At 33.7% G+C, this 12,606-nt stretch overlaps 1 protein-coding gene across 3 annotated transcripts; it reads left to right on the plus strand.

The window, feature by feature from the left end:
* The first annotated feature begins 14 nt into the window (after positions 1-14).
* On the plus strand, positions 15-11,407 carry LOC121382959 (probable tRNA pseudouridine synthase 1). Of its 3 annotated transcripts, none has more exons than XM_041512650.1 (8): positions 15-97; positions 1,481-1,611; positions 2,873-3,012; positions 4,105-4,186; positions 4,660-4,732; positions 5,552-5,691; positions 9,329-9,385; positions 10,563-11,407. In XM_041512650.1, exons 1-8 carry the CDS (start codon positions 18-20, stop codon positions 10,742-10,744), a joined length of 885 nt encoding a protein of 294 aa, XP_041368584.1. In that variant the 5' UTR covers positions 15-17; the 3' UTR covers positions 10,745-11,407. The 3 variants fall into 3 exon arrangements, with proteins under 3 accessions (XP_041368584.1, XP_041368586.1, XP_041368585.1); XM_041512652.1 differs by having other exon boundaries at positions 26-64; XM_041512651.1 differs by lacking the exon at positions 15-97 and adding an exon at positions 141-337.
* Positions 11,408-12,606: the final 1,199 nt, after the last annotated feature.

Below are 12,606 nucleotides of genomic sequence, written 5' to 3' on the forward strand. Positions count from 1 at the left end.
CATGATACATTTATCCAATGACACTTCTACTTCTACAGCTAGGCACTGTTACAGTGTTATCAAAGTATATTATTACTAATATTAGGCCTATTGTAAGGTATTAATGTTTCAGTTTCAGTTTCAGTTTCAATGATAGTTTAAAAATAAAATATTGTCTGGCATTCAATCATTACAAATCTGATTTCAAAGAGTCAAGTGTTATGTTTAATGATTGTTTTCTTCTTTAATTGCAGTCACTAAAATTAAACCTACATTTTCAGTTAAAGTTGCTGTATCTTGTTATCTTTCCACTAGGAGATTGTGTTTGAGGCTATCCAATGAACAAAAGTCCATAGTGGTGGGTATATCCCAGCACCTCAAAGGTTAAAGTTGCCACATAAATCTTACGTTTGATTGACAATTAATAGTTTCAAGTGTGGCAGCACAAGGGTTTGTGAACTTTGTCTGCTGTCAGTCAAAACATTAAAGGGATATTCCTGAGTTTGCTGCAATTTTTAATATGTTATTGACTAATAAAATGTTTCTACGATTAAACTTACATATTAAATATATTTTCTTGTTTAGAATATTAGTGGCTGTATGTTAAACATGTTTCTGATTGTTCTAATATTTGTGCTATGTTAATTTTTATTTTATTTCCACAAAAATGTTTGTTCATACATACAAAATTATTTGAAGACAAAATCCAGTTTGGGCCTTTTACAACTATCAAGACGACCAGAAATGCATTGAATATATAGACACTGATATTCTAAACAAACAAAAAATATTTAATATGTAAGTTTAATCGTAAAAATATTTTATTAGTCGGAAGAATCTTACAATGCAGCAAACTCAGGAATTTCCATTTAAGTTTATGTGGTAACTGACTAATACCATGCCCCTAAGTGATAATGAAGTTTGGCTCGGTGAGAGGTGGGATTTAAGAAAAGTGTGTGTTTATTCAGATTTATTGAACTTTTGTCAGTGGGAAAACCATGTACCGGGTAAATGTGGTTCAATCAGCTTCAAATTAATGGCCCATTTGCTGCCAGTGTTTGTTCATCTTAACCATGCAGGTGTATATATATACATAAATTAAAGGTGCAGACCCTAGTTTCAACCCGTTAAAATGGACACTAAGTTTGGTCATGTTACAAACCTGTAACACATTTGGATAATGTTACAAGAGAGTGAAACAAGAGTCTGTGATATTGAAACAGTGAAATATCGTTAAACATAGACTAAAACTGTTATTTCTCAGACACATGTGCATTTTTAAAATTATGAAAAATGCATTTTGTGGTATTAGAAACACCAGGATTACCGGAAACAGTTTGTACAGAAATGGATTCATTATCTAAACAATAAAATATAAGTAATGTTTGATTTTAGTGATCATAAACTGCTCTAATAGTGAAAAATATGCCTTAGTGTTTAAAAACTAGGGTCTGTCCCTTTAATATTATTATACATGTACTGTAAATTATGTATTTTCTAGACACGTCTTAAAGATGTTTTCAAGTAAACTACAAGAGCTGATTAAGCTGAGTGGAATCTTTCCCGTTCTTAAACCTGCAGGTCTCACCAGTGCTCAGCTGCTGAACAGAATTCGTGAGAAACTTTATTCAGGTAAATTTCAGGGTTTTTTTATATATATTTTCTTTATGTGTACTTTATATGTGAAAAAAAACCTTAAAAGTAATGAAACTGAATGTGGACCTACCATCTCCCCAATCTTTAAATTACTTTGAAAATCCAGTGCTAAGTGGATAAATATAATGAAAAAAAAGAAGAAGTTTGTTTTGTTTAACGACACCACTGAAGCACATTGATTAATTAATTATCAGCAAACATGTCAAACATTTGGTAATTCTGACACATAGTCATCAGAGGAAACCCGCTACATTTTTCCTAATGCAGCAAGGGATCTTTTATATGTAGGCCTACCATCCCACAGACAGGATAGCACTTACCACTGCCTTTGATATACCAGTCGTGGTGCACTGGCTGGAATGAGAAATAGCCCAATGGGCCTGCCGACAGGGATCAATTCCAAAACAACCATGCATCAAGCGAGGGCTTTACCACTGAGCTATATCCCGCCCCAAATATAATGAATTTAAGTATTAAAAATATTGTTGAGATTGCAATTTTAAATAGGGAAACAGACATTGCTTGAGAGGAGTAATTGATTGCACCCCTAACATAGATTATGGGGAACCATTTAAGATAGGATCATATATGCCCCAGGTATATCAAGTAATGATATTTAATCCTGTACTGTTTTTAAGAATGTATATGCTAAGGGGAGATAAAAATCATTCTCCTTAACTAATGTCAGGAAAGTAATGTGAAGTTGACTGGCCTCGGTGGTGTCATGGTTAAGCCATTGGACATGAGACTGGTAAGTACAGGGTTCGCAGCCCGGTACAGGCTTCCACCCAGAGCGAGTTTTAATGACTCAATGGGTAGGTGTAAGATCACTACACCCTCTGCTCTCTCACTAACACTAACAACTAACCACAAACAACAACCCACTGTCCTGGACAGACAGCCCAGATAGCTTAGGTGTGTGCCCAGGACAGCATGCTTGAACCTTAATTGGATATAAGCACGGAAATATTGAATGAATGAAATGAAATGGGAAGTTCGAATGGTACAAATGTAACTCCCCTTAAACTGTGGTATCTTAATAAGTGAGAAATGGAGAAGATTCAATAAGCATTGTAGTATTAATACGGTAAGCATAATTATGTAAATTTTTTATGGCTTGACACAGGTATACTTGAAATTGGAAATATTAAAATTTGTGATTCATCTATATTTAACTTATTATGAATAGATTTTTTTCTCATTTTATTTATATTCCTTTTTATTTTTTTAAAAACAGAGGTTGGAATAACAATGAAGTATGCTAGAAAACTAGCACTGGGACATGGAGGAACACTGGACAAACTAGCAACAGGCGTTCTGGTCGTTGGGGTGGGAGCCGGCTGTAAGCAACTCTCTCAGTTCCTCCATGGAGACAAGGTAAAATGTACATATTTTCTCACAGGTCTCAATGACTCCGAGATTAAACCATCATGCAGGTTTAAGGCTATTGGATACTGGGTTCATAGCCCATTGTCATTGCCACCCCCACCCCAGTTGAAGATCAGGTTAATACATAGCTGCAGGCCTCAAAATACGTCAAGCACAATTGTTCAGGTTAGCAGGAGGTTACCATATATGCCAAGAACGTTAACTCTGGTACTTCGTTCTCCACGAAATCTTATTAAGCAACAACGGCATGTTCAAAACCCGAGTGGTATATTTGTACGTTAAACTAGTTATCTACCTACCTTAAGCAAAAACATCACTACTCCCAAGTGTTAAATTGAGTGTTATTGAAATGCAAGATACGCATACAACAAGAACATACATATATAATGAATAACAAAGCATCAGTATGTGTGTGAAGAGATTTTAGAGTAATAATGAAAATATAAATGTGTCATAACCCATGTTTTTGTCGTAACCTGTTAGTGGGTTATCAGACACTATGTTTATTCTAATACTTGTAGCTTAACCAATCTCTGCTCCCACCCCCACCCCCACCCCCACCCCCATCTGTCACTGTCATCTTCTGATGCCTATGCTATATATTGTTGCTATAAGAATTTAGGATACACATGTACACATGTATCTCAGTGGAGGGATGGGACATAGCCCAATGGTAAAATGCTCGCTTGATGTGCGGTCGGTCTAGGATCGATCCCCGTCGGTGGGCCCATTTCTTGTCCAGCCAGTGCACCACAACTGGTATATTAAAGGCTGTCCTAGTCTGTGGGAAACTACATACAAAAGATCCCTGGCTGCATGAAAAAAAATGTAGTGGGTTTTGTCTGATGACTGTGTCAGAATTACCAAATGTTTGACATCCAATAGCCGATGATTACTAAATCAATGTGCTTCAGTGGTGTCGTTAAACAAAACAAATTTGTATCTCAGTGTGATGGATCATGTGATCAGCTCTCCTCGATAGACCTGCAGACTTTATCAAAAGTCATTGGATGCACTGTTCTGTCTTTGGGATTATTATTATATGTATTATTAATTCCTTTCATTTGTTTTGTTTTTCAGAAGTATATTTGCACAGCAGAACTAGGCACAGCAACAGATACATTTGATTGTGGTGGAGTAACAACAGAAACCAAAAATTATGGTACCTGTGCTTAAGATGTTAAAGCTATAACAATTAGTTACCAACTGCAAAACACAAACACACCTAACAATTTAAACTTAAATATGTTTGTTATTAAATAAAAAACTGTTTTAACTTTACATTGAATAGAATAGATTAAAAGATCATATAATATATATATATATATATATATATATATATATATATATATATATATATATATGGTAAGAGTACCGGTAGTATATATATATAGTAGAATTTCATAGGGTCGAACTCGAAGGGTCGAATACACTGCAACACTCGAACGGGATTAACTGTGTCTATCGATATATATATATATATATATGTAGTTATTGTAATAACCAAAGGATGATCTTTCATATCCCAAAAGCTAGACATCTTTAAATAATGCACAAATTGCAGTGTTGATGGTATATGCACTATTTCAATGTTATCAGCAAATGTTTTGATCCATTTGTTTTGGGTTTTTGCAGATCATGTAACCAAAGACAGCCTAACTGATTGTCTTAAGCATTTTACAGGCGACATTCTACAGCTGCCTCCACTGTGAGTGAACTGGTGACTATGAAGTCAAACTAAGTACAATGTATAATAGTAGTGGATTAGTAACATCAGTGGTGGGCATAGGTGTATGATATGGAGATCTGGAAGGGCTGCTGCACTCCACTCCCAGTGTTGCTGCCAGAATTTTTTTTTTGGGTATGGGGCTATGGAATTCAATGCAACTACAGTCAACGGGATATATGGGTGACCTCCCCCAGAAAGAAAATGGATTAAATTTAGGGTTAGGTTTGAGAAAATCATACAGTAATGATAGGAGTAATAAATTTTGTCAAAAGGTTAACTTTTAAAAAACAATCTGCAAACATTTTGGGGTCTGGCACCATACCCGTTTTACCCTCTGGCAGAAACCCTGCAGGCTTCCCTAAACGTGATAAAAAAAAAAAGGAGAGTATTTTTCAAATGAATTTTTTTTAAGGCAGATATATTGTGTATCTTTTTAATTGCATTAGATGAATTAAGTACTTATACTTATATGTGACTGGTTTTTCTTATGCAAAAATCGGGATACCTTAAAAAATTTCAGGATAAATTGTTTGATCCTGATAAATTTTATTCCTGCAAACTACTGTTAATATTTTGAGGTGGGATGTACCAATGGGTTGAAAATTTCCATTTACTAATAAAAGACTTGTTAAGTTCAAAGAATAAAATTTGATATTGATAGAATATATTTACATTCTATCTACTGTTTTTAAAAAAAAGCCCGCCAAAGATGATGGTGCAGTTATATTTTTAACTGACTGAAATACATGCATGGAGATTAATATTAAATTATATACTGGTATTTCTTTATATCTCAAGATATTCTGCTGTGAAATATGGTGGCGAGAGGCTCTCTGACATCACCCGTGATGGTAGATCGGTACCAACATTACAGCCAAGACAAGTCCGAGTACACAGCATTCAGTGTACGGACTTCTCTCCACCTTTCTTCACTCTAGGTGAGGGAAATTTTAGTATAATTAACATTGTGCCTCGTCCATAATATATGAGACAACTGACCTTGTAAAAAAAGAAAAGAAATTGTAATTAAAAGCGTTTAAAGACATCATGGATTAAAGTCATTGTATCATGGATTACAAGGTTCCATACATGACTTTTTAAAAACTATTGAAAGTGTTTAAAGACATCATGGATTAAAGTCAGTGTATCATGGATTACAAGGTTCCATACATGACTTTTTAAAAACTATTGAAAGTGTTTAAAGACATCATGGATTAAAGTCACTGTATCATGGATTACAAGGTTCCATACATGACTTTTTAAAAACTATTGAAAGTGTTTAAAGACATCATGGATTAAAGTCACTGTATCATGGATTACAAGGTTCCATACATGACTTTTTAAAAACTATTGAAAGTGTTTAAAGACATCATGGATTAAAGTCATTGTATCATGGATTACAAGGTTCCATACATGACTTTTTAAAAACTATTGAAAGTGTTTAAAGACATCATGGATTAAAGTCATTGTATCATGGATTACAAGGTTCCATACATGACTTTTTAAAAACTATTGAAAGTGTTTAAAGACATCATGGATTAAAGTCATTGTATCATGGATTACAAGGTTCCATACATGACTTTTTAAAAACTATTGAAAGTGTTTAAAGACATCATGGATTAAAGTCAGTGTATCATGGATTACAAGGTTCCATACATGACTTTTTAAAAACTATTGAAAGTGTTTAAAGACATCATGGATTAAAGTCACTGTATCATGGATTACAAGGTTCCATACATGACTTTTTAAAAACTATTGAAAGTGTTTAAAGACATCATGGATTAAAGTCATTGTATCATGGATTACAAGGTTCCATACATGACTTTTTAAAAACTATTGAAAGTGTTTAAAGACATCATGGATTAAAGTCATTGTATCATGGATTACAAGGTTCCATACATGACTTTTTAAAAACTATTGAAAGTGTTTAAAGACATCATGGATTAAAGTCATTGTATCATGGATTACAAGGTTCCATACATGACTTTTTAAAAACTATTGAAAGTGTTTAAAGACATCATGGATTAAAGTCATTGTATCATGGATTACAAGGTTCCATACATGACTTTTTAAAAACTATTGAAAGTGTTTAAAGACATCATGGATTAAAGTCATTGTATCATGGATTACAAGGTTCCATACATGACTTTTTAAAAACTATTGAAAGTGTTTAAAGACATCATGGATTAAAGTCATTGTATCATGGATTACAAGGTTCCATACATGACTTTTTAAAAACTATTGAAAGTGTTTAAAGACATCATGGATTAAAGTCATTGTATCATGGATTACAAGGTTCCATACATGACTTTTTAAAAACTATTGAAAGTGTTTAAAGACATCATGGATTAAAGTCATTGTATCATGGATTACAAGGTTCCATACATGACTTTTTAAAAACTATTGAAAGTGTTTAAAGACATCATGGATTAAAGTCATTGTATCATGGATTACAAGGTTCCATACATGACTTTTTAAAAACTATTGAAAGTGTTTAAAGACATCATGGATTAAAGTCATTGTATCATGGATTACAAGGTTCCATACATGACTTTTTAAAAACTATTGAAAGTGTTTAAAGACATCATGGATTAAAGTCATTGTATCATGGATTACAAGGTTCCATACATGACTTTTTAAAAACTATTGAAAGTGTTTAAAGACATCATGGATTAAAGTCATTGTATCATGGATTACAAGGTTCCATACATGACTTTTTAAAAACTATTGAAAGTGTTTAAAGACATCATGGATTAAAGTCACTGTATCATGGATTACAAGGTTCCATACATGACTTTTTAAAAACTATTGAAAGTGTTTAAAGACATCATGGATTAAAGTCACTGTATCATGGATTACAAGGTTCCATACATGACCTTTTAAAAACTATTGAAAGTGTTTAAAGACATCATGGATTAAAGTCACTGTATCATGGATTACAAGGTTCCATACATGACTTTTTAAAAACTATTGAAAGTGTTTAAAGACATCATGGATTAAAGTCATTGTATCATGGATTACAAGGTTCCATACATGACTTTTTAAAAACTATTGAAAGTGTTTAAAGACATCATGGATTAAAGTCATTGTATCATGGATTACAAGGTTCCATACATGACTTTTTAAAAACTATTGAAAGTGTTTAAAGACATCATGGATTAAAGTCATTGTATCATGGATTACAAGGTTCCATACATGACTTTTTAAAAACTATTGAAAGTGTTTAAAGACATCATGGATTAAAGTCATTGTATCATGGATTACAAGGTTCCATACATGACTTTTTAAAAACTATTGAAAGTGTTTAAAGACATCATGGATTAAAGTCATTGTATCATGGATTACAAGGTTCCATACATGACTTTTTAAAAACTATTGAAAGTGTTTAAAGACATCATGGATTAAAGTCATTGTATCATGGATTACAAGGTTCCATACATGACTTTTTAAAAACTATTGAAAGTGTTTAAAGACATCATGGATTAAAGTCATTGTATCATGGATTACAAGGTTCCATACATGACTTTTTAAAAACTATTGAAAGTGTTTAAAGACATCATGGATTAAAGTCATTGTATCATGGATTACAAGGTTCCATACATGACTTTTTAAAAACTATTGAAAGTGTTTAAAGACATCATGGATTAAAGTCACCGTATCATGGATTACAAGGTTCCATACATGACTTTTTAAAAACTATTGAAAGTGTTTAAAGACATCATGGATTAAAGTCATTGTATCATGGATTACAAGGTTCCATACACGACTTTTTAAAAACTATTGGAAGTTTTTGGGGGCAGGATGTAGCCCAGTGGTAAAGTGCTTGCCTCATGCACGGTCAGTCTAGGATCGATCCCTGCTGGTTCTCATTCCAGCTAGTGCACCACGACTGGTATATATCAAAGGTTGTGGTATGTGCCATCCTGTCTGTGGGATGGTACATATAAAGGATCCTTTGCTACTAATGGAAAAATGTAGCGGGTTTCCTCTCTAAGACTATAGAAGCGGGATTTAGCTCAGTTTGTTGAGTGATCGCTTTGGGTGCTTGTGTCGCAGGATAGAACCACCTCGATGGATCCATTCACCTAATTGTGTTTTTTCTCGTTCCAACCAGTGCACCAGAACTGATCAGTCTGTGGGATGGTGCATATAAAATATCCCTTGCTGCATAGGAAAAATGTAGAGGGTTTCCTCTGCATAATGACTACGAGTCAGAATTACCAAATGTTTGACATCCAATAGCCGATGATTAATTAATCAATGTGTTCTAGTGTTGTTGTTAACACTTTTTTTCTTCTTTTAATGCCAGTGTCACAAATTATAATTGTCGATATTAAAACTAACAAACATTTGGTATTGCCATTGGTTTCATTGAATACCTGTCCAATTACAGGTTTATTAAAAACAAAATATAAGAGGAAATTATATGTTTACATGCAATATCAACATCTGCAAGAAAAGAAATGTATTAAATTTTAACTGGCAATGGTCACCAGGTCATTATTGTGGCAGTTTGAGGCTAATAATACTATAATAATGTAGATGCTGATGTAGATTTTTTTTTTTTTTCTTCAGCTATACACTCAGGCGGTGGATTCTATGTTCGAAGACTTGTGGATGATCTTGGAAGATGTACGTTTTTATTATAGTACTAGAGATGTGATTCACTTAGAGGCCATTACAATCTAATAAGTACCGGTAGTATTGTTGATTAGTCTGAATAGCATTCAATATCTAACAGCTGTTACTTAAACATTGTACTGCAATGTTGGTAAACATTTCTATATCTTACACTAGAAATAGTAAATGCAATGGTTAACTGGGTATTCAGTTTTGTTGACATTTCATTGTCAATACTTTACAGTGTTCGAAATAAGCACTTGTCCGTTTGTCCTGACAAGTGAAAATCTGCTCGGACAAACAAAATGTACCTTGGTGGTTGTTCAGTGGATAAGTGAAAATGTTCAATGAAGTTCCATTATGAGCAATGAAAAACATCGTCCTTGTACTTGAATAAAACAAACTATTTATTTGGATAAATTGAAATATTGTTGGACAAGTAGATGTTTAGATATTATTTAAAAAAATCTCCTTATTTCTGTCACTGCTTTCATTGTTTAAACATGTACATGTATTAAGTGCATTGTAATTATATATAATGTGAATGTAACTGCAAAAAAAGTGAGTAGGCCTACAGATGTGGCATGACGTCATTAAAAAAAAAACCCATCAGTTAATATGATGTCATCTGGAATTTTAATGTTTTTTTGAAATGTTATCAACATTTTGGCAATGGACATTTAATACATTACATCAAAAACAAATCCAAAAATATTATCATTAAATTCTTTATATGCTCTTTTAAAAATAAGAGACGACTCTTGTCATTATAACATGTGTTCGAGATTCCAGTCATCACATACATCTTAGAGTTGAAAAATGTGGACACTACTCTGATCACTATAAAAAAAAAAACCAAAATAATATTGGCCATATTTTCCTCATCTATACCCTTTTTCCCAGAAAGGCTGTGGTATGTGCTATCCTGTCTGTAGGATGGTGCATATAAAAGATCCCTTGCTACTAATGGAAAAATATAGCGGGTTTCCTGTCCAAGACTGTTTGTCAAAATTACCAAATGTTTGACATCTAACAGCTAAAGATTAATAAATCAATGTGCTCTAGTGGTGTTGTTAAACAAAACAAACTTTAACTTTTTTGCAGATGCAGTCACATATGTCTAATGAAAGCTCTCAAAAATCTTGTTTACTTTTAACTTTTTTCTCCTTTTTTTTCTCCAAATTTCCAGATTTGGACACACGTGCTCATGTGTGTGAACTTGAACGAACTGAACAGTCACCCTTCACACTTATGGATTGTCTGAGAGAGGACGAGTGGACACTTCATGACATTAAGAGAGCAATACAGCTATCCCAGGATCACTTTCACAAACAAATGTCTGAAAGATATGACAATGTGAAATCATTGTAGCAGCAGCTCAAAAGATTCTTCCTTCTCCAATAGCACATTAAGATCCTCAAAACAGGACTCGAGCCACTGCAAGACAGTGTCATACCCACCCATTGGAGAGAACATTAGGGGATTTGTGATATCACAAGGTAGTATCCCACATGTGGGAGACTGATTAAAAGACATCTGATTGGCTGCTTCATGGTTATGACCTACATGTTAAAGCCAAACCATCCACTGAAATTAACACTACCAAAATGGATGGCTGCCTATGACATACATGTACAAGTTAACTCTCCAAGCACAAAGTGTCATAATCAAGGTTATTATTTTTTTTTACACCTGGTTTTGGACAATTGCTAAAAAAAGAAAAGAATACAAGAGTTGTATTACTTTTGCGTGTTAGAGAAGTTTGAAACAATTTGTAAGATAAATGGGATCCAATAGCCACTTGTGGAGTATTCTCGGTGTCTCCAATATTATTTTTGACAGGTTTTTGCTTTGCTTAATGAATCAAAACGATTGCACTATAATCCAATCCTATATATTAAGTGCTCTTCAGAAGCAGAGTGTAGTTCATCAAGATAAACCTCGAGTGCAAAGGCGGATTATCTTGATGAATAGAGCGGACATCTGTACTTGTAATAACAATAAAAGTAAATTTATACTGTACTATAGACAAGATATATGGATTGATTTTTCTTGGTGCTGGCACCAAACATTAATTATGCTGCAAAGTAGTTGTTGTTTATGTTTAGGTAAATAAGACAAGATTCCTGTTGCCACCATACAGACTATTTTGTTAGCACAGACCTGTCAACCTTTAGTCGAGAGAAAGCAGGAGGTGTGTGTTTAAAAAGCAGGGGCCTAATTCACAAAGGTCTCTTAGGCTCTGTTAGACAACAAAGCATCCTCTTTGCAAGTCTTTTAACACTGGACTGCAAGATCGCAAAGTTTAGTGAATTAGGCCCCAGGAGATTTTGTTAAAAAGCAGATTTTCTAAATGCACACAATTTAATACAAAATTGCCAGTTTTTAAAAATTATTACTGTAACAATAAGTTATATGAACACTACATAATGTCATGTATACTTGTAAACATTAGATCTTGGCATTAAAAAAAAAAAAAAAAGGATCAAGTACTGGGAGTCTCCCACGGAATTCGGGAGTGTTGACAGGTCCGGCTTAGCAACAAGTGATCCTTTACATGCCTTTATCCACAGACTGGATAGCATATACCATGGCCGGCCTTTAATAAACCAGTTCTGAAGCATTGGTTGTTTTGAGTAAATTCAGATTCCGATAGGACATTCTTTCACCAAACCACCCCAGTGAATTCCCACCATTACTCTCTCTAGTCATTTTCAATTCCATTAATAAAAATACCTTTAAATGCCACAAATTTATTTCATTACAAACATTACAGGGAATGTACCCACTGAAATTAGTGTTGGAAGGTTTAAGCACTTTTTTTCTAACATCGGTTGATTAGAGAAACTTAATTAGAGTCAGCAAATGCATGCTCTCTTTCATAATCATCAACATTCTTATAAACAAATCAAACTATTACTTGTATTTGAACTCGGGAGAGAAAATGACCTGTGTGGGAAAGAAACGGGAAAGAAATGTTTTATTTAACGACGCACTCAACACATTTATTTACGGTTATTAAGAGACCAGTTGGAAATCGTGTGATGCATTTTTAATGGGGGGGGGAGAATCCTCCGATACCCTAATTAAGTATAATAGATGTTTAATGACACCCCAGCATGAAACATACATCGGCTATTGGATGTCAAATTATGGTAATCCCTAATTCAAAGTAAATATAATAACACACATTTCTAAAAAAAACCCGAACTAAACATAATAAATACATTAGA

The sequence above is a fragment of the Gigantopelta aegis genome, chromosome 10 (genome assembly GCF_016097555.1).
Source record: "Gigantopelta aegis isolate Gae_Host chromosome 10, Gae_host_genome, whole genome shotgun sequence".
Taxonomy (NCBI): Eukaryota; Metazoa; Mollusca; class Gastropoda; order Neomphalida; family Peltospiridae; genus Gigantopelta; species Gigantopelta aegis.

Bases quoted from the DNA above. Each gene is read 5' to 3' on its own strand.
- LOC121382959 (XM_041512650.1), top strand. From the start codon at position 18: ATGACACTTCTACTTCTACAGCTAGGCACTGTTACAGTGTTATCAAAG. The intron at 98-1,480 runs GTATTAATGTTT...TGTATTTTCTAG, and splicing joins AATATTAGGCCTATTGTAAG to ACACGTCTTAAAGATGTTTT. The intron at 3,013-4,104 runs GTAAAATGTACA...TTTGTTTTTCAG, and splicing joins AGTTCCTCCATGGAGACAAG to AAGTATATTTGCACAGCAGA.